The 21,847-nt window shown below is 38.5% G+C and overlaps 3 protein-coding genes and 1 long non-coding RNA gene across 6 annotated transcripts; 2 read left to right on the top strand and 2 right to left on the bottom strand.

Annotated features, from left to right (window-relative positions):
• LOC135626681 (uncharacterized) lies at positions 1-1,024 on the top strand. Its single transcript, XR_010492407.1, has 2 exons — positions 1-132; positions 569-1,024. It is a non-coding gene; the product is annotated as an uncharacterized LOC135626681 (long non-coding RNA).
• A 3,886-nt stretch (positions 1,025-4,910) lies between these two features.
• LOC135626679 (vacuolar-sorting receptor 1-like) lies at positions 4,911-11,109 on the top strand. Its single transcript, XM_065132174.1, has 12 exons — positions 4,911-5,749; positions 6,883-7,575; positions 7,695-7,783; positions 7,880-7,949; positions 8,034-8,117; positions 8,247-8,323; positions 8,415-8,496; positions 9,268-9,350; positions 9,426-9,483; positions 9,859-9,987; positions 10,308-10,414; positions 10,700-11,109. Exons 1-12 carry the CDS (start codon positions 5,452-5,454, stop codon positions 10,793-10,795), a joined length of 1,866 nt encoding a protein of 621 aa, XP_064988246.1. The 5' UTR covers positions 4,911-5,451; the 3' UTR covers positions 10,796-11,109.
• Positions 11,110-13,408: 2,299 nt separating this feature from the next.
• On the bottom strand, positions 13,409-19,683 carry LOC135626680 (protein FATTY ACID EXPORT 3, chloroplastic-like). 3 transcript variants are annotated; one of them, XR_010492406.1, is made up of 8 exons: positions 19,386-19,682; positions 18,291-18,678; positions 17,960-18,127; positions 15,912-15,958; positions 15,765-15,802; positions 14,096-14,200; positions 13,848-13,966; positions 13,409-13,558 (listed from the first exon to the last, which is right to left on the bottom strand). XR_010492406.1 is itself a non-coding variant. In XM_065132176.1 (7 exons), the coding sequence occupies exons 1-6, from the start codon at positions 19,611-19,613 to the stop codon at positions 14,113-14,115; spliced, it is 954 nt and encodes a 317-aa protein (XP_064988248.1). In that variant the 5' UTR covers positions 19,614-19,683; the 3' UTR covers positions 13,618-13,966; positions 14,096-14,112. The 3 variants fall into 3 exon arrangements, 2 of the variants coding, with proteins under 2 accessions (XP_064988248.1, XP_064988247.1); XM_065132176.1 differs by lacking the exon at positions 13,409-13,558 and having other exon boundaries at positions 13,618-13,966; positions 18,291-18,675; positions 19,386-19,683; XM_065132175.1 differs by lacking the exon at positions 13,409-13,558 and having other exon boundaries at positions 13,618-13,966.
• Positions 19,684-20,872: 1,189 nt separating this feature from the next.
• Positions 20,873-21,762, bottom strand: LOC135626251 (non-specific lipid-transfer protein-like). Its single transcript, XM_065131432.1, has 2 exons — positions 21,357-21,762; positions 20,873-21,111 (listed from the first exon to the last, which is right to left on the bottom strand). The coding sequence occupies exons 1-2, from the start codon at positions 21,698-21,700 to the stop codon at positions 21,102-21,104; spliced, it is 354 nt and encodes a 117-aa protein (XP_064987504.1). The 5' UTR covers positions 21,701-21,762; the 3' UTR covers positions 20,873-21,101.
• Positions 21,763-21,847: the final 85 nt, after the last annotated feature.

Below are 21,847 nucleotides of genomic sequence, written 5' to 3'. Positions count from 1 at the left end.
ATTAATAGTTCTTTTTCTCTTTGACTTCCAATCGAAGGCTTCGGAGGGGCTTCGGGGAGCTCCAGGGTTGCTTCCTTTCCTTCCCCGATCCGCGTCTCTTCCGGTCAGAGTATAAAGCTGCGGTTTTGAGAGGTATACAGGATCATTCCGCATGATCCCTGCATCTGTTTCGATCGGCATAAATCTCGACTTAGGTTCTGATGCATGATACCGTTTCTCTGCTTTGTTTTGCAACTAAAAATTGGATTTTAATTGGTCTTGTTAAGCGATTTATATCTGCTGCTTCGTATATTAATGGATGATCGACACAATCGTTGCCCGTGGCCTTTCTTTGTGTTGATGATAGTGAATTGGATTGACCTTACTGATACTGTAGGTTCTTTATCTAATTTATGGTATCTGCGTATATCAGGCTAGGGTTTTTTTTCACAGAGGTTCAATTCAAAAAGAGAATTTTTCCCTAAATTGATTTGAATTATTTGTTTCTTTTACCTGCTTTTCTTTGTAATTGTGGAGACTTTTTATGTTGGAGGTTTGTGCCTGAAGCTATTTTGATTGACTTGTTCAGGGAAATGGGCAATCATCATCACCACCACCATCACCATGAAAGTGTTAGTCCATATGATGATCCCTTCTTGGTCTGCTGTTGCTGCCCATGCTTTCTGGTGAACTCCATTTTGAGGGGGTTTGGGAATTGCATCTTCATGGCCTGCTACCCCATCTTCCAATGCCTTGGCTTAGATGTGTACAGTCATCGCCACCACCATCACCACCACAGTCATTTCCATTGATCTACTGGACCAGTTAATATACCCCTCCGTGATTTGATTTGTATGCTTGATATGTTGCATGACTTGGTGTCTAGTGTTAAGCTTCCTGTGTGCTCATTGTTTTGACTGTGAAGCTGGGATTGCATGGGAGATACACATGCTTCAGTATTAATCAAATTGGCATTCTGAGCACTCTGGGTGCACTGTGGACCTTGATGTTTTCTTTTAATTTAAGATTTATTGCATTTTGACAATACCATATATGGGTTGACATGAGCTGCATTTTCTTTCACACTAATTAAAATCATGAATTGCTGGTTATCAGCTCATTGTTGTGGTGAGGTTCCTCTGATTATAAGTAAACAAATATTGGCTTTCATAGGTTGATGTGCTTTTGTAAGTATAGAATGGATAATTTATGAAGCATTTTGTGTTGTTCTGTTTGTTTTAATAATAGGCCAATAGGTCCCGTTTGTCATAGAAATGGTCCTATTTCTTTAAATTTGATGATGGTGCAGAATATTTCTAATGCATGAAATCATGTTTCTGTCATTCCTGCGTTGGTTAAACACTTTAATCTGCAGTACTGATCTTTTCATAACTGTTTATTCTTGTTCTCAATTGAAAAGGAAATTTCAAAGTTTTTTTCAGTATGTTTTATCAATCTGAGCTTTCAGTCTACAATTGTCTTTTATCTATATTTTCCTTTTAAAAAGGCAGTTCTTATTGTTCCTTTACTGTTGAAGTTTGTTCTGTAGGTCATGCAAAGGGTAACATAGATATCTCTCTCTCTCTGCTGTAAAATTTGTCATGTTCCTGAAAAATTTAACTGTTATCAATTAAATTTGTTAAATACATATGCATTACTCCCAGTTTTGAAGTCTATTCTTACTAAAGCAATGTTAACCTGTAGCTTTTTTTTCCTTTTAAGAGCAAAGAGGCATTGTTTCAATTGTTATAACTTTAATTTAGCTTTAACAAACTGGTTGATTTTTTCAAAGATTTCTTTGATGAAGGAGGTTTAATTGAATTCTGTTCTTCTTCTGTAACTTCATATCAGCTTTAACGAACATCTTGTATCAGAGCACCATCCTGTCAATTTTACAAACAAACATTCGGAACTTGTAGGATACGAACGAATCACTCGTGATACTCACATTTTACATGAAAGCAGTATTCTCTCATCTCTAATGATTCTTATGTACAGAAGTAGCAGAAAATCTCTAATGTTTTGGTTGCAAGGAAATCTTCTTAGTTTCTGAAGTGCATCAGCTCCTTAAATCTAACATTCTGTCTGAATACTAAACATTTTCTTAGGTTTGCTATCAAATTTGTTACACTTGTAGTTATCAATGAACCATTTAGTCTTTTGTTCACCTAATCCTTCCGGTTGTTCTTGCACGTGAAAAAGAGATGCTGCACTTTTTTTGTGATTCTCCCGTCAAAACACAGACTGATTGATTAAGAATTCTTCTTTTCAGTAGTCCCCCCTGGGTTTCCGGCCTCCACAACACAAAAGCAACCTTTGTTACCCTTTGAGTGAACCATACAGCCTTTTACCACCAGACTGTGCTCTTTGATCTCAGAGGAATTAGCTTTGCTAGGCAACAAAAGTAGCTTTTCTTCATCCATCAGAATACTTCTAACCAGTAGGCCGACTCAAACAGAGCTCTCTTATGTTATATTATAAACTGCAAGATGTGATTCTCATGATGTACACAGCTAGTCAGCCACTGATACATGTACTATATTATATTATATTATATTGTATTATATTATATTATATTATATTATATTATATATATATATATATATTATATATATATAATCAAACTGCATTTTAACCATTTTTGACTGCAAGGTCTACTTTTCTTGTGAAATTTGTTCCTCTATAATGGCATTCCATCTCATCTGCTCCATTATCTGTCACATGGAAGAGTGTCTCTCTTGAGTGGCAATAACAGTTGTCTGTATCAGAATTTTGTAGTATTTTTCCTACAAGAAAACTTACGGAAATCAGGGGATCATAAGTTCTGAGCATTTCACTGGAGACTTGTATTTGTTGGTAATATCATAGCAGTACCTAAATAGTCTTGAGTTTGGGACACATCTGTGTTTGAAACTTAACAAACATAACTTCAAGTTTGAAGCATTTACCGAAGCTAATTAGATGTTAAGTATCATTTGTTTCTGACATGATAAACATATTAGCAAGCCATAAGAAAATGTTACAAAAAATAAAATGTTAGTATATTTACTTTTTTTTTAAGAAAAAAAAAATCTGTTTCTATAGCAGCATATGACTCACTGTTAACATCTGTATGGATGGGTTGCCTTCCCACTCTCTCTTCTCAGCACTGAAAACTTTGTCCATGTAAACTGTTTGTATGATTAGAACTTCTAATGTCTGATTTAGTATGATTAGAACTTTGTGATGCACTATAAATCAAAGCATTTGATATTGAAGTGCCCTGGAATCTGTTGAGCCAAACCTCCATCTTTGGGAGAAATGATTAGAATGATTCAGTGCTTTTGGTTCCTTCTAATCTAAATATTATTTGCAGTATGCTTCTATTTCTATGTCGACTGAAATCGATGGTTATAAAATAGGTCAGATTTCAAAGTAGTTTTGCAAAATCCTGTTGCTGCCAAGCAATGAGATCTGTCAATGATTTGTCATTGCTCCACTGACAAGGTAAGGTTTATCCTCAACAATCAACACTGTTGAGCTTTGAATTCGTAAGATTATTACTACTGATGGACACATTGTTACCAATTCAGTGACGTCAAATTTTGTGTCAAATCGATTTGACACAAAATTTGGGGATTTATTTTTGTTTAGATAAGAGTAGCTATATCTATGATGGTAATATTGTCATTCTATGTTCAACTACCAAACAAAATCTTATGTGCTGGCATGTTAAACGCGAGGCAAACCACTCATCAAACATCGCGTGCTTGTTGCAACACGATGGCCTCGTCGATGAAGACACTGTGTGTGGGGAGAGCCAATCGGGTGTGTCCAACACATCCAAAGTGGCACGTGTCGCCATGCTAGTGGTGCCTCATACGTGTATCAGCGTCGGATTTTGACCGGTTTATGTACCCCATTTTTTTTCTAGAGATATACAATCTATCTAATTCACCCAAATCATATTGCAGTATCGGTAGATCTGATCTGAAATGAGATTATTGGATTTCGGGTTATCGGACTCGCGAATATTCTAGCGGTTTGGATCCGATCATGAACCGAAACACGAGAATTTGATCGAACCGTTCCAACAAGATTAGTCGCATTTCATCAAACAGGCAACACGAAGAGCTACGAGTTCATAAACCTTCCACCTTTCATCTCACTCAACCCGATACCTGCCTGATCATCGGTGGCAACGATTTCCAATGCCCTCAACATCTCCAATACTAATCCGGGTAAAGAAGGGGTAGAAGATCGAAGGTCGCTAAACATTTCTGTAAACAAACAAAAGATTTAGGCGCACCGCGTGAATCACGCGCGCGAGTCGCTTTCTGCTCCGGCTGGGTGTCTCAGTACCCTCCCCATCCCCTCTCTCTCTCAGTTAATGCATTACGAAGTGGGTCCCACTCCTAAGTTATTTTTGCATAATTGTGGGTAAGCGCTCCTTGCGTCTTCCTAATACTCGTTGAAAGGTCATATACTATCGGCTTCGTGATATCAATTAGCTCGATATAAAAGCCTCGGTCCCCGATTCAGTGCGAGCCGTGTGACCTTTGGAAGCATCGTTCGCAGTTGTCGGGGTGTGGAAAACGTTGCAGGAGCAGCTCACGCACGCATCTGTAGAAGCATAACGCTCGAATACCTAATTATTCGATAGATTATGATCGTGGACATGATAAATTATGCATTGCCCAAATCATGGCCCATTTATTCATGGCGAATTCACCTATGCATCATTGTTCATATTTTCGAATCCTTGACGCGATGCACTTCATTTTATCGTTCTTTCTTTTTGCGTCGGATAATATATTATAGTTGAGAAAATGAGAAATATCAATTAGTACCAGTGAGTGAGAAAATCATCGAAATTAATTTTCCAATATATATATATATATATATATAAGCTCTATCAGTATTAGTAAGTTTAAGTCGGTGTGCTATGGTGGCTGGGGAATAGTGTGTGGGCGAGTCCTTTCAAGATAGAGGTAGCAGCGAAGGCTAACACGTTGCTTCTCCCCTCTTCGCCTGCTCCCTCGAGACTTCTCCAGCTTGCCTAACCCCAATCCCTGACTTCCGAACCCTTATTCCGGCCCGAGGGAGATCCATTCCCAGTGCTCACCTTGTTGCATCCCGTCTCAACCTTCCTTGGATCGCTTTGCTGTCGCGGATTGTGTGGGTTTCACAGAGCTTTTGTGTGGGTTTCACAGAGCTTCTTGGTCTTTTCGTAGTTTTTGAAGCATCAGCTCAGAAGATGATTGTCTTCCCTCGATTTGAATTCCTGCAGTGATCGAGTTTTCGTGCTAACAGATCGAATCTTGATATGTTGGGTTTTCTTAATCGCTAAGTCTTCCCCTTTTTCTATTTAAAGATCTTTGTGAGAAGATTAAGGCTTCTATTCCTCTTCTGGCGATTGCTTTTGGGTTCTTTTCGTGACGATCGGTTAATCGAGTATAAATTAGGTGGTAGGCTGCTTAGATTTGTGAAAGAATGGGGGCGAAGATGCTGTGGATTTCGGTGTGGGTTCTGTTTCTTCTCTGGGGCTCTTGCTGGGGACGGTTCGTGGTTGAGAAGAACAGCTTAAAGGTGACCTCGCCGGACTCGCTGAAAGGCATCTACGAGTGCGCCATCGGAAACTTTGGCGTTCCTCAGTACGGCGGGACGATGGTGGGGATCGTGGCGTACCCCAAGGACAACCAGAAGGCTTGCAAGAGCTTCCGGGATTTCGACATCTCTTATAAGTCCAAACCTGGAGGGTTCCCCACCTTTCTTCTCGTCGACAGAGGAGGTGAGGCTTTGATCTTATGTACACTAAGAAGAAAGTTGTGTTTGATCTGTTACTAAATTGTTTCTTCGCTTATTTTTTGTTGTTCGACTGTTTGAAGTAATGATTGCGGTGTTTTAGCTGGATGGTTATCTTGTGTTGGAGGTTATCTTATCCTTTTCTTCTTGTCCCCATCACTGCTAGTGATTCATTGATGATACCCATCGGTTTCGTTATTAGATCTGCTTGCTTCATGGATGTCAATAACTAATAAATCATGAATTAGTACAATTTAGGGTGTGGTAGTTTACACTTGTCCTACTAGTATATGTCATGCTCATTTCTACAGGCAGCACTATGTGTTCTTTGGACTTGAGTTATACTGCTTGAACGATCTTTGATCTCATGGTCGGTACATGCAGATAATTTTCATTTCTGAGGTTGCAAATGAGTGAAATCTATGCACTGAGATGATTATAATACTTCGTTTAATTAGCTTGAGGGCAGACCAAGGTGCAATACCAACATCACTTTCTTCAGATTACTTGGTGGGTATTGATGCAATGTTACGGTTGCTTCATTGAGACTTGTGTTACAAAAACAACCTCCAATTCTCATCTGGGGGAAGCTTATATACATATGTTCTTGCGGAACCATCACCCTCCAGCCAAAAAACAACTCACCACCACCCAATAAGGGGAACCTATATCTTTACTTATCAATGTGTTTGGTTGTCACTCTGATAGTTATCATTGTGTATAATGGCTAAACTTTCTTTTATTTTTCTAAAGCAAAAATTAAATCAATTTTTGTTCATGATTTCAGAACAGCATATGATATTTGCCAGTTTGATGAATAAGGCCTTCAGTTGATTACACGTGTAGGCCTCAGTATGTTAGAATATTATCGGTTTTGGTTCTTCTACAAGCAATTCTACTTTGTTTTAAGTCTTCAACTGGACAATATTTCTGTTTTTTTTATTGAAATTGTTTACCCTTGATTTGTGGTAAATATATTTACTACCCCATGATTTGGTACATCTTCTGGAAATTTACAATTTATTTATGCTGATATCAATTATTGACGTTTGAAATTTTAGATCTATGACATCATGCCCTGAGCTTACTTATGCTGAATTGCTTTATCATGGTGAGCAGATTGTTACTTTACGGCAAAAGCATGGAATGCACAGAATGCAGGAGCTGCTGCAATCCTTGTTGCTGATAACAAGGTAGAACCTTTAATAACAATGGACACACCTGAAGAAGAGGACACCAAGGCAGATTATCTTCAGGACATCACAATTCCTTCAGCACTTATCAGCAAGAGCTTTGGAGACAGCTTAAAAAAGGCAATTGAGAATGGTGACATGGTTAGTGTCAACTTAGATTGGAGGGAATCTTTGCCCCATCCTGATGACCGTGTGGAATATGAATTTTGGACAAATAGCAATGATGAATGTGGCCCCAAGTGTGACAGCCAAGTACAGTTTGTTAAGAACTTCAAAGGAGCAGCACAGATATTGGAGAAAAAAGGTTATACCCAGTTCACCCCACATTACATAACATGGTATTGCCCTGAAGCCTTTCTTTTGAGCAAGCAGTGCAAATCCCAGTGCATCAACCATGGAAGATACTGTGCACCTGATCCTGAACAGGACTTCAGCAAAGGTTATGATGGGAAAGATGTTGTGATCCAAAACTTGCGTCAAGTCTGCTTGTATCAGGTTGCTAACGAAAGTGGGAAGCCATGGCTGTGGTGGGATTATGTAACTGACTTTGCAATCCGTTGTCCCATGAAGGAAAAGAAGTACACAAAACAATGTGCTGAAGAAGTAATCAGATCACTGGGTAAGCTCACCATATCATTTATTGTTTCTGCCATTTAATGAGACTTATTATCGATCAATTAAACCAGGAAATTATGGTCGATTGGTTTCTTTTAATTATATGTGATATTTTTTTGACAGGCATTGATCTGAAGAAAATTAACAAATGTATGGGAGATCCTGATGCAGATGAAGAGAATCCAGTGCTTAAAGCAGAACAAGATGCACAGGTTAAGACTAGCTTTTATTGTGTCATTACATTATGCATTGCATTTTGACCTTTGTATGCTCGAGATTTTTGTTCTGAATCTGATCTCTATTCTTAGATTGGAAAGGACTCCCGGGGTGATGTTACTATTTTACCAACTCTTGTTATTAATAATAGGCAATATAGAGGTGAGCTTTTTAAGCAATCATGTGGTGCGTCATGTTGTTTCCTGATATCTCATTAAGATTTCTGTCCATACTTTCTTATATTAGGGAAGCTGGACAAAACTGCAGTGCTTAAAGCAATATGCGCTGGGTTTCAAGAAACAACTGAGCCAGCTGTTTGTTTGAGTGAAGGTATTATGTTTTCTTTTCATTTTTTATTTTTTATGCCAATCTACAAGTTTCTGATATTGCCGTTCTGCAAATGGATTTTTGATTTAAGATAAAGTGGTGTATCTTCTTCTTAATCATTTAACTATGTAGACATACAAACAAATGAATGTCTGGAGAACAATGGCGGATGTTGGCAGGATAAGGCTTCTAATATCACTGCATGCAAGGTACTCATTTTGGCACCATGAGATCAATATCCACAGCAAGTAGATGGTTAGTTTCATATTTTGCTTATGATGTTCTGTTACCTTCATTCAGGATACTTTCCGTGGAAGACTATGTGAATGCCCTGTTGTGAAAGGTGTGAAGCTTGTTGGTGATGGATACACTCGTTGTGAAGGTACACTATAACATTTCAGTGCTAGATGTAGTTGCTGTTCTCTATTAAAGTTGATGGATGCTTACCGTACAAAAGAGGTGGTAAAAAATTGATAGGGGCATTACCCATCCGATCCTGGAGCACCAGAGAACTTATTGTTAAAGAGAAACTCTAGATCTGCAAATATGCCTTCATAATTATAAAGTTTCCAGGGTCTTTCTTTTCATAAACGTTTAACAAAATTTCCATTGATCATTATCCAAAGAGACTATGTAGGTTTAATTTTGATAAACAAAATGATCCATTTCTGTTGTATTTCTTGGAAGGCTTGAGCAATGGACCCATGCTGACCTAAGGAAAGGAACACGGGAATTACGGACAATTAGGGGTTATAACAGGTTTACTACTGTCTTACTGAGAAACAAAGGAAGAATATTGCTGTTGTTGATGACTGATAGATATTGCTGTACCTTATCCATCAGCCAAGTACAATTCACTGCATCATGACATCATGGGCAATTGCAGAATATCATCAACTAAAGTTTGGAAGATATATTCTTGAGATGATTCATTTGACTGCTAATCTTCCTAATTAATGATTTTAGTTGTTTGTAAGCTGAGAAAATTCTTTCATAAATTCTTGCTAGTAAGGTTGTTGCTTTTTCCCATTTTTCTATAACTCGTTATTTTAGCAACTAATTAATTTGTTAATCATATTAATTCTGACTAGGAAGGTAATATACATAACTTTACTAGTGTAACTACATGTAGACATAACTTTTCCTACTACAGCTTCAGGATATGGGCGATGTGAAATCAATAACGGAGGGTGTTGGAAGAAAACTCATGAGGGGAAAACATACTCTGCATGTGTGGTAGGTTGACTTGATCAAGTCCATTTTAGTTTGACCTTTAACCAGCATCTGATTAGTAAGATACACAACATGCAGGAGGACGGATGCAAATGCCCGCCTGGCTTTAAGGGTGATGGAATTAACAAGTGTGAAGGTATTTTCTTCATGATCCTCGGTTTTGGTTTCAGATCATTATCAAAGGCAATGCTCATTAATCTGATTATTTGAGCTTAAGGGCTCCACATCATGACTATTTAGCTGCCACTAGTGTAATTCAATCATGTCTGAAATATTGGTCCTTCCTTTTCGACTCATTTATTTATAATTCCTCACCCTTTTCTAATTATATTCTTACAGTGCTATCAGTGGAATCAGTCATATTTGGAGTTATTGTCCTTCTGTTTCATCTCATTTAGACAAAAATGTATTTCCATTGTCTGATATCATTTTTATGGAGCTCAGAAGATGCAACAATGTACTTATTTAGTTATCTGGTCTGTAATGCATTTCTAATTATGTTATGTTTCAGATGTTGATGAATGCAAGGAAAAGACAGCATGTCAGTGTTCTGGCTGCAAATGCAAGAACACTTGGGGTAGTTACGAGTGCAGCTGCAGCGGTGATTTATTATACATGAAGGAACATGACACATGCATAAGTACGTATATCCAATCCACTATCTGTGTTCCAACTATTGTTCATGATAAAAGCTTAATCTTAACAGCAAAAGAAGGATTCTAAATGCAGGATGATGTTAGGGACTAGAAATGCTGATTTCATTTGTCTTTAGCATTCAATCTTTAGCTTTCAGTGTAACAACAGGAGAATTGGAAAGGCACCTGTTATTGGTTACGATGAATCACAATAAAAATGAAGAAATGCATCTGCTACTACAGCCTTTAAAAATTTGCAAGATGGTTTTCTTTCAGAAAGGTGTTTTCTTTCAGAATGTTTAATATTGCATTTCCAAATATCCAGGCAAAAAGGCTTCTACAGAGGTTGGCTGGAGCTTCTTGTGGGTTATCCTCTTTGGCCTAGTCATAGCTGGAATTGGAGGTTATGCTGTATACAAGTACAGAATCCGGGTAATGCTGGTCTCTTGTTAGCTTATCTTCCAAAATATCTTTGTTTTATCGATCATATTTTGACACCACACATTATAGTGATCCAGACATTGTGAAATTGTGAACCCTGCCTCAATCAACCTTTTGTTTTCCCTGTAAATATTAAACCTCCTCTTAATACATAGTCTCACCTCAGCCAACTGGAATCTCTGATGATATCATGATTCATGATGATGCAGCACTCTATTGGTATGCAATCCATAGTATTGATTCAGCATCTTATTATAATTGTATCTTTTTTGCCAGAGTTACATGGACTCGGAGATCCGTGCTATCATGGCCCAGTACATGCCACTTGACAATCAGGAAGGACAGATTCATGTTCATCATGGTGACATCTGAGTTGGTAGCGCTGCATATCTCTTTTTATCTGATCGTTCCTGCCAAATGCGGCGTTATCTTTTTTTGCAAATCTGAATTGCCGCTGCATCCTTTTTGTAAATCTGAAGCTTATTAAGGCGCCATTGGATTTGTAGATGATATAAACAATATGGTTGTATGCTCCAGCTGCTAGTGATGAATAATGTGAATCTCTAGTTAGATTTCTTAGGCTAAACTAGCATCAATCTCAGGAATACTATATTTTGTGACGATAACTAATATGCATGTATGCTACACACCCAAGTGATGAATAATGTTGATCTCTTGTTGGATTATGTAGTCGAAACTAGCCTAAATTTTAGGAAGCATGTATTAGTTGTGTTGATAATCTATGAAATCATGTATGCAAGAGATCAGAGTGATGAATAATGTGAATCCCAGTTTTTTAGAACATGCTAGCATCAATATTGAGAAGTATTAATTGCGTTTTGATGATTTGAATTGTAGAGGTTCTTTTTTAGGCTATAAGTAATTGATGGGTATTGGTCAAATCATCCTATAATCCAATTAAATATTTAGGTATTTGAATCCAGAGTTGGGTCGATTTGGGTGCTCTCGCGTGTGTATCTATCTCAAGTTTGATTAAAGGGTCTTCGGATCCTATTTAAGGGGATTGGATAAACGTGGATCCCAAAAAAAATGCGATATGATATCAGTCATTGGATACCGTATGCAGTACACACGAATAATATACCATCGTTTTGTGAGTGGTACATGTCAATTATACGCTCTACTATTGCTTAATTACTTGGATATTGGAATTGAACAGATTTTTCTATTAGAAGTCATCTTAAACTAACAAAAGGCCTTCAAGACTTGATTTGAAGTGCACGGAACACACCTTGAGGCCAAAGAAAAATCGTATCATTAATAGATACTCTATTTGCTTAATGTAAATAGATGTATTTGACGAATGAACTTTATCAACTCTATCGATTTATTGGTCAAGCTTAAAGTTTTTGGGCCATTGATGTATTTGATGGATGAATTTTATCAATAAATATAATAAAAATATTATATACTTATATAGTATATGGGCATTAATTATATATTACTCATGTAGTTAGTTACCTTTAGTATCTCAATCATTATATATGCGTTCTTATAGTTATGAAAATAAAATATGTAAATTCATTTATCTTGACATCGTTAGTTTTACCAACGAAAACACGAAAATAAAAGGGCAAAAAAATAATTTTAGTGTTTCAGTTGGTGGTGGTGAACGACGATACAGCTAAGAGCCGCGGGTGACTATTGTGGATAAGCAGAGCGACGACAAAAAGTGATGATCGCTCAGCATCTGCATCGACGTTGACGTAATGGCTGAACGACTATTTCGTTGCGTTACATTTATGTTGGTGACGACGCAGATGCAGAGTGACGTTGCTCGACAATTACGTTAATACCAATACAAATATAAAATAGCATTGCTCGGCATCTGCATCGACAGTCCTTTCATCGCTCAATAATTATGTCGGTACCAACGTAATTGTTAAGCAACGTCGCTCTACATTTGCATTAGCATCAACACGATTGTCGAGTAATGAAATGCCTGCTTGAGAATTTTGTCGCCGTTGACATAGTTGTCAAGCAGTGAAAGGACCACTCAACAATTACGTTGGCATCGACGTAAATATATAATGACCCTCACCTCTTGTCGCTGCTCTCCTCATCTGCAACAACCACCCACAACATCAAGTGGCACCATCATCCGTCATCACTAATTAAAACATTAAAATCATCTTTTTATCTTTTATATTCATATTTTTGTTAGTAAAACTAATGATATTATAGTAAATAAACATAGATGTTTCACTTTCATAATCATAAAGATATCAATATAATTTTTTAAAATATAAGAATTGAGATACTAAGATAATTAATCGTAAAAATTAATATGTAATTAGTCGGATATATGTTCTCCGACGTCGGTCGCTGTATGAGGTAACCAAGGTGCTGTCGACGTGGAGTTGAAGCACCCAGGTGGACCTCCTGACCTCCCAAAGTGATACCTCGTTACTGTCAAAGTACACACATGAGAGAAAAGATTAATATCGGATTTTTGGATTTGAAGTCGGGCGTTGGATGGTCTCCAAAAGGTTAGAACAGAGAATATGATCTACATATTTATCATTCATTGACGCTCTCTAATCACTTGTGATTAGAGCAAGCAATTGTCGATGTGGTCAATCTGATGGTCGATTTGGATCAACGATTGATGACGCGACCAATCACAACGATCATCAACGTGTCCGTTCGACCTCAACAATCACCAACGAATGCCGACGCGACCGTTAATGTCAGATCGACGATCACCGACGGTGTAATGACCACTGACACGGTTTGATTTGGATAAGCGGTTATTGACGTGACTGACTGATCCTCATGATCATCAACGTGGCCGATCGTGTGGCCATTATGACTCAACGGACGCCCGGCACAGCTGTTCTGTCAGATCAGCCATATCACCAACATCGACGATCTACCTATCGCCACATCTGCATAACCACTGCTGATGTGGCTCATAAGACACAATGATTGAAGACATGATTACTACTAATACATAAATTATATATTATCTCACCTTAATAATATTTAAATTTTTAATCTTTTTTTCATGAGTTTTATTTTAATTTCTTTTCTCTCCTCCCATTCCCTCCTCTGCTTGCGCCTTTTTCTCTTAGCATATGCCGCTGTGTGCGTCATGCCATGCAACACCCGAACCTATGCATAGAGAAGCAACGTCAGATAGAACAAAGAGACCATCTCAGTAGCCAGCAACATAGGAGTTAAAACATCTACTCCAATGACAATAGCGCCTACTGACAATAATTACTCCAACTTTAGACATACAAGGGAATTTTTATAAGACTAAGATGTATGTATGTTTATTTACTTGTCTGCTTGAAAGGAGAAGAGGGAAACACAAATTGCATTCTTTAAAAGCCACAAATTGGAGACCTTCAGGCACAGCAAATTTTAGAGCCATCATACCATAACCTAACTACTTTACCTGATATCAGAAGAAATTGGTAGATATTTGCCTGGCACATATATGGCGGGAGGAAGGTGGAGTGATGCAAGTAGGAAGGAGCAGTCACTTCCTATCATGGTCACCTTCACCTACCCATCCTGTATGTGATAAGATCTTATATCAAGTCTAGAAAGCAATGGATAAATATTAACTTGTTAAAAAGGATAGAACATCCTAATACAAAATGATTAAATGAGTGGTAGAAATTCCAGAGGCAGGTAGCTAACCTCCATCATCATGGCTGCTAATTTTCTGATCTCTGTTCCACACTTGGGCGAGCCTTGTGACCATCGATTACCATTCTATAAATGTAGAAACCTGCCATTGAACCACTATATACCAACCAAAACAGGATGGTTATTGCCTCAGGTAAGATAATAACCCTGACTTTGTAAGAATGTAAAAAGAAGGTTATCTAACAGCAGTGAGAAATATTTAATGTTCTCAGGAGTGATGACACAGAGAAATTTCTGCAAGTATCAAGAGGGTCGAAGATCAGTCCAGTCAACCATTTCGATATGATCTTGCCTCAAGCAGTATAGCAATAGAAAGCTCTAAAGAAAATGTCTCTCTAGACCAGGAAGGCAACAGGAATTTTTGTACTGGTGTATATTAGACTAAGTTTTGAAAACTCAATATTTAAATTTCATGCAAGTCCACAAATATATATGAAAGTCTCCAAAATCTTTATTCTTATTTATCCTCAGGTCAAGTCTGATGAAATATTCCGAGTAGATTTCACTAGAGGTGCTAGGCCACTATAGTCTATTATATAATTTTTCTACCCTTCAAAATATTTTAATCTCTTCACTCAGGCGAGGCCCGAGCGCCTCGCATAGGCGCTCACTGAAGCACAGCCTAGGCGCTCACCTAAGCCTACGCGTCAGGCGCCTCAGACGAGCGCTCGTTTGAATCCAATGAGTCAAACCAGACTCGAGTCGAACCAGATTTTAGACTCTGGTTTGATTCGATAGTGACTTAGTCGGTTCAATCGAACCAACTAAGTCCAACAGTAAACATCGAAATTCACACCCCCCCCCCCGGTCCCCCGACTTGCTCGGTAAACCCTAGGAAAAGGTCCAATCTTCCTTTTCCGCCGTTGACTAAGCCCTTCGCCGCTGACATAAAGGTTCAAATCTTCCTCCTTCACCACTTTTGTTTGTGCGCAGCTCCCTCTACCGCCTAATCCTTCATGTGTATCTCCCTCCGCCGTCAAGGAATAGGACTATAGCTTTCTCCGTCACTGCTGCTGTCATCTGCAGCTTCCTCCGCCATTGCTGCTGCCATCCGAAGGTTCCTCCATCACCGCTGCCCTCTCTTTTCCCACCTTCCACCATCGTTGACTATTCTTCTCCCCCCGCCTCCCCCTACTACGCACTGTTATAACTACGATTAACAGTGGATTGTTAATCCTTAGAACTGATAATTAAAACTACTGTTATCATATTTTATATTATATATATTTAATATAATTTAAAACTATATTATTTTTTATATTTTAATATTCTAGAATGCCTCACTTCGCTCGAGTAGATGCCTCGAGTGTGTTGGGACCTTGGCACCTAGTACTTTTAAAAACATTGATCAAGAAGACATAGATCATCATGATTCTTAATTTCCCACTGTCTCCATAGTATTTTGGTCCTTGTGATAAACCAACCAGAATTGACATCATCTTTACAGGTTATTCAACTTCCAGGTTAACATTCATTTTCTATAAAATAGCAGGTCTTCAGGAACCTCATTGGAAGTTTTCATTAATACAATATAAATCACTTGATATATAACACCCCATGAACTATCTGGAATTTGAGGAGTATGGCCATATGATACAAGTATCTTGTTTAAAATGACGACGATATGCAGTAAACACAGAAGGTTCTAAAGCATACTAACCTGATAAGGAGCATCAAAAGGTTTGGAAATGATCCCCTCTGCCATCAAAACCAAATGAAAATTTGTACCAATCTCAAAAGAATCTAATAATCTAAATTAACATTGTTAGCTTGTCATTCACTTGTGCATAATTAAAGAGATCAATACCTGAGAACACAACAAGCATTGCCTGAAGAAGATAATAGCAGATATTGCTGCACCAGTGATTGTTATTAGATGTGCTTGCAGAAATGAATACATTATTTGCCATAAGTATAGCTATTAAATTGAAATATCAAGTCAAGAAGTTAATTAGAAACAGATTGCAAAAATATGAGAATCAAGCAAATAAGCAAAGACCAAAATAAGCTTTCAACATAATGGTGACGAGCAACATATTTTCTTTTACATATGCTAACATAAAATCTTATTGGTAATATTACCATGTCTTCATCACATGAAGATGGTGTAGACTGTAGAAAACGTTCCTATAGAGAAAAGAATATGTAACCTCTTTTGGACCAGATATTAATCAAGCCTAGGTAAATGGACAACAATGTTCTGACCAGATGTTAATCCAATGAATCCCAACTAGTATTGGCCAAAGGTACAAATTTTGACTAATTTCAGCCGATGAAGACTAGCCAATTCTCTGTCAATCTAATTGAAATTTTCAATTCATCCAATTCAAACAAATCCCAATACCAAAGTGATCATCTTGATCATGATCCTACTTCCTAAAACTTTTTTTTCTTTTTTACCTTGCTCCTAACCATGCACCTAATTCTAAACTTTCCTGCATCATAATCTTTTCTTTCTTTAACCTTGATTAAAAATCATCATTTATCAAATAATAACTGGAATCATTTAAAGATAAAACCATGACTCGTTAAGTTGATCTAGTCACTCTACCACTGAAGATAGTGTAGGTAAACTCATCTTCAGAAGCCTCATTTTCTTTTGATTAGGGCCATCTAGTTGACCAGGGCCTTCTAGGCATATCAATATAGCCAAAGTTGTCAACCGCTGTTTCTTTAAGTCATTGAAGTTAATATCACAAAATGAGGCATGATTGCTTGTTGGAAGTAAGAAAGGAATCCAAGATGCTGGCGAAACAATGTGGATAGGAATGGAGAAAGAACATAGAATGAATTAATTTTGAATCTCTATTATGATTTCTAGAGCATAATAAAATAAGTGGCTATTTAGAACATCTTTTATCCATATGATATTTACCCATAACAAGGAACACAAGCCTACCTAGTAATATCTCTTAACTATAAGATACTTATCAACCACAAGTAACATTCAGGGTATGTTTCTATGTTATCCTCATTGTCCAATGGTTGCATTTATACAAGTTGTTTTCAAATTTCAGCAGTAAACTACCCAAAAATGACCTACAACAGTGCCACACAAATACAATGGAACACGAAGGACTGAAGGAGTTAAAAATGGAAATAAACATACACAATAAAAGAAGAGAAGAAAGAGTGTCACCATGCATTCAACTGCATCATTGGTCTATAAGGACAAGAGCTATACAAACCTGAAATGCAATTTGGTTGGATCTTTTCAAAATTGTTACCTGAAAACTTGACCAAACAATACAAATCCCCAGCCTGTGGACCATGGACCAGTCAACTCTATGGTATACCATAACTCTATAGTGAATTTATCATATATTCCGATCACTCAAAGTAGATACTGATATTATCCTGTTTGCGTTCAAGCTAAAGAATCTATGGTGGTAGTCCAAATAAAACCGGCAGTAACATAATCACTCAACAAACATTTGTTATGATAAGAAACACTAAGTCAGATTTCTTTGTCAGGAAAAATCATCACTGTTAAGGCTTGAAAGGCATAACACTGATCTCTAGAGATCTTCAAATGAAATTTATGATGGGCATCTTTTAAGCACCAGATTGTAATAACTCTATCATCAGAATGTCAAGGAATCACTAAGAGTCACCACTTCCTTTGCTTATGGGTGGTACAAATTCCAATTAGCTAATCCTACTCTCTTAGCTAAATCCAAAAGAAAAAAGAGTCAAAAAAAACAAAAGAAGCTGAAAACAGCCAATGAAACTTATTGAACCTTGTTTCCAGTTGGCAATACTACAGGAATAACTTCACATGACATTCAGCAATATTATAGCTTGATTCTGAATATGAACAAGGAATGAGACAACACTTGGAAGGAACAGACTGACCAGTTTGCCCAATCAAAAGAAGTGGGGTTGTTTTTCCATTCTTCCATGACCTCATGCTTGATACACTTAGAGCAAAAATTATAGAGCCAAGAACAACACCAAATCGAATCGCAGGAATGCTTCCAGTTAGGATGAAATAGATGAAACCTCCAATGGAAAGAAAGGAACCTGCAACAAATAAGTTAATTTTCTGCTAGTAAGAATGACAATGAAGGAAGTGACATACTATTGGTGACACTAGAATTTATTTTAAAAATACAATACCAGAAAAGAAATCATAAAAGAAACATCCATGAAAATCCAATAGATGAATGAAGGTTATCATGCATACCATATGGAATCCCAAGGTAAAAATCTCTGATAGAGGACATGTTCAACTCATTTGCTGATGCATAGGTCTCGAAAATTTCCCTAACTGAATCAGGAGAATTCGTTGTTGCTGTAGAAAGATACTCTTTTCCTTGTTCTGAGACTTCTTTGGCTATTAAATTCAAGTCATGTTGTGCCTTTTCTGCTTGGATCTTGAGTTTCTCAGATGTATCTGTTAATATCTCCATTGCTTTCTTCGTGTACACCTGGTATGCTTCTTCTGACACAGCTTTGACTTTCATGGCTTCTGTCTTGAAGTGTTCGAGTGCCTCCTGCCATGCTTCATGTGACATTGCAGCTTTTAGTTCAGCATCAGTCATCTCCTTCTGCAGTTCAATATCTGAATGCTTCTATATAAGAATTAAGACAGACATTAATATCTCTCTTTTCCTTAAACAAGAAATCTCAATGACATGCATGCAAAAGTAAACATAATACATATTGGAAATGACATTTTATCTGATGAGATAGCATTCTCCTTTAATGAAATCCTGTCTGAAAAAATAATCTTTCTTTGTTCAACTTGGGGTGGTATTTAGTGTAGAAATCACTGTAACTAATTACATTTCAGATTGAATGTAACGCAGAGGCATTGCAAACATATTCAGCAATATAAACTTGTAACTGTTCATTTTATGGTTTTCTGATCCAACTATTTCACAGGTACATAGACTTTTTAACTCTTTTCCACTCTTGTCTTTCAAGTAAAGTAAAGTGTCTTTGTTCTCATCTAAAATTAGCAAAAGATCAACATCAACACCATGTATTTACATAGAGATCCTGCTGCCTTGAAAGATTCAAGAGAAAACAAGGTTCAATTTTTCCGTGATATTACAAGCTTACACAAAACAACGAAACAATTATTACTCCTAAACATTTAAAACCAAGGAAAAAGTAACAGAAACCAAGAAGGATTTAAGCAGATAAATATCCAACGATGGCATCCCCTAATCGAGAAAAAAGAAATCCAACAAGAACATATGCAACATAAACTAATGAACAGTGGACCCGAAATGGATGCGCTAGAAACAGCGACGGTAGCTTATTTACGGCTCACCGGTTCCTCGCGAGAAGCCACAAATGCAATCTTGGACGTCCGCCGATCCAGGTACTGTAGCCGAGCTCCCAAATCCCTATGCGAGAGCGGAGGATGAGCCGAACCCACAAGGCGGCGTGCGGTGCGTAATGGGATTGTAGAGGAGAAGGAAGATGAGGAAGCTCGGATCCCATTGAGATTAGGATTAGGTTTTCGGAGGGAAACGAAGCCATGGATCGCAGCAGCCATTGCCGACTACGCGAACGAAGAGTGGGGTTCGAAGAGGAGCACCAAAGAAACGAGTCATTTGATCGCTGGGGGGTTTTATGTGGCATTTTATACACGTCAGACTCGCTTAGTGGGATCCGTCGCCCGCGTATCGGTTTCCTACGCTGGGGAACCAGTGGCGGGGCATCGTTAAGTCATCAAATTACATGGAAGGTAATGGAACGAGTAATTGCTGAGTTGCTACCAAAAAGATTCCTCGATTTCAAGCAACGGTGCGTGATTTGACACGTGTGATATCCAGTTGTTTCGAGATGCCCGCGTCACTTACCCCAAGGACCGTTCGTCGGATCCGCCAGGATTCCCGTGGTCTCGCTCCGAGCTACTACGTAGAGGTATGCTGCGAAAAATTGGTCCCACATGAAACTATCCAATGACAAGGCAGGTGGCCAAACTAGCTATGAAGGAGTATAAAAAGTCACTGCCTTAATTTTTGTTGAGGCAACGGTGTATAAGTTGCCACGTGTGTCGTACTTTGATGTGCTGTGTTTGGCGCGTAATTTGCAGAATTAACCCTACGGTTTCACCTGACTCGCTGATTCCCGTGTGGGCCCAGTTAAACAGCTACTTGGTAGCGACGATGGCAAGGGACAAACGACGTGACCAAGGGTGGGCCTCATCTGTCTCGGCCACGACAGGGTTCACGATTGTTAGCGCTTCCTAGCTGTCAACCGGAGGCTGTCACACGTCACATACCTCAGTGGATTTTTATTGAATCTGAATAATCTATTTATAAGAAGTATAAGTAAAATATGACAAATAAACGAAAAAAAAAAGGTCTTAAAAATTTTCGAGATAGTAACATAATTTTCGAAAATTTCCACCTAGCACCCATTATCGCTTTTGTCTATTATCCTTTCTAGACCTATCTGTCCTCGTTTTTCATCGTCGCTATTATAATAGATAGTAGCTCATCATCTCTCAACAGTTAAGTAGAGAGAGATAAAATAAAATATTCATGCAATAAAAATTTTGGCTAATAAATTATCATAAAATGAATTTAACAATAGGGGATTATGTAACTGATATACAACAATCAGCTGTTTTTTCTTTCTTTTTAGCAACAATTAATGAGACAGCAAAATCAAGCAGATCATCAAGACTTTCCTCAAAAATAATATTCTGTATAAATAAATAGCTGCGTAATATCACATTTTATCTCAGGTAATGAACACTTTTCGGATGTGTTTATTCGCCAAAAGAAGTCCATAGCAAACACAGACTAAAGAGTAACTCAATCTTTTGTTTAATGGAACTCATATTATATAGATAGTAACGGTGCTACAAGTCCCAACCCACTGGAACAGTAGCATTGACAGCAGCACAGAGATCAAAGCTACAATAATGCTGAGAGCGCTCCCACACAAATTGATGACACGGTGCAGACAACAGTCCCACCTTATTAGATAGAACTCACTACCTTAAACGCCTTCTTCAGGTTAAATCAGCAGCTCACCTCACCCTGCAAAAGATCAAATAAGAAAGCTTAGTATTGATGCAAACCCACACAGTTTCTTGTAGATGTGCGTGCAAGGTTTAGCCTTCGCTGGGAGAGTACGATTTTGGAGTTTGGTCGAGTCACGCATGATGTGTTATTAGAGTTTATTCCATGCAAGACTTGTCCGAGCTGTCAACTAAGGCAGCTCTCAGTTGTTTTAGGTCTTTGTGTATGATCGGTAATGTTTGGCATGGTGATCAGGCACTTGCCGAGAGCAGTCGGTGGAGGGGCTGATGCGGTAGGGGACATTGATGCCGCACTTGCTCGGGATCCCGGCGATGAGACCGGGCTGAATCCCCGAGACGCCGGCGGCGGATCTCTTGAGGCAGTTGCAGGTGGCCTGGCGGTCCGGTGTGGTCTGGGCGGCGCCGTTGAGTGCCCTCACCCCGCTGCAGCATCCTTCTGTGAGAGGCCCCGTGCCCTGGGCGTAGCCAAGGCAGGGAATGAGGTAGGAGATTATCTGGCCGCAGCCGATCGCGGCTTGCGCCGTGTTCGGCGCGGCGAGGAGAAGGCAGGCGAGCGCCACTGCCAGGAGAGCACTGGAGGAAGCCATGGCTACGTCCCTCTTCTTGTCTCCGTGTGTCTGTAACTCTAGAAAGGTGGTGGAGGGACTGGCTTACCATGGTGGTGCTTTTATAGTGGAGGAAACATGATCAGAAGCAGGTTAGCTGGGAGTTGGGTCCATGAGACATAATGATGG

Source organism: Musa acuminata, chromosome BXJ2-11, assembly GCF_036884655.1.
Source record: "Musa acuminata AAA Group cultivar baxijiao chromosome BXJ2-11, Cavendish_Baxijiao_AAA, whole genome shotgun sequence".
Classification (NCBI taxonomy): domain Eukaryota; kingdom Viridiplantae; phylum Streptophyta; class Magnoliopsida; order Zingiberales; family Musaceae; genus Musa; species Musa acuminata.
This window is presented reverse-complemented; position numbering and strand designations above follow the sequence as displayed.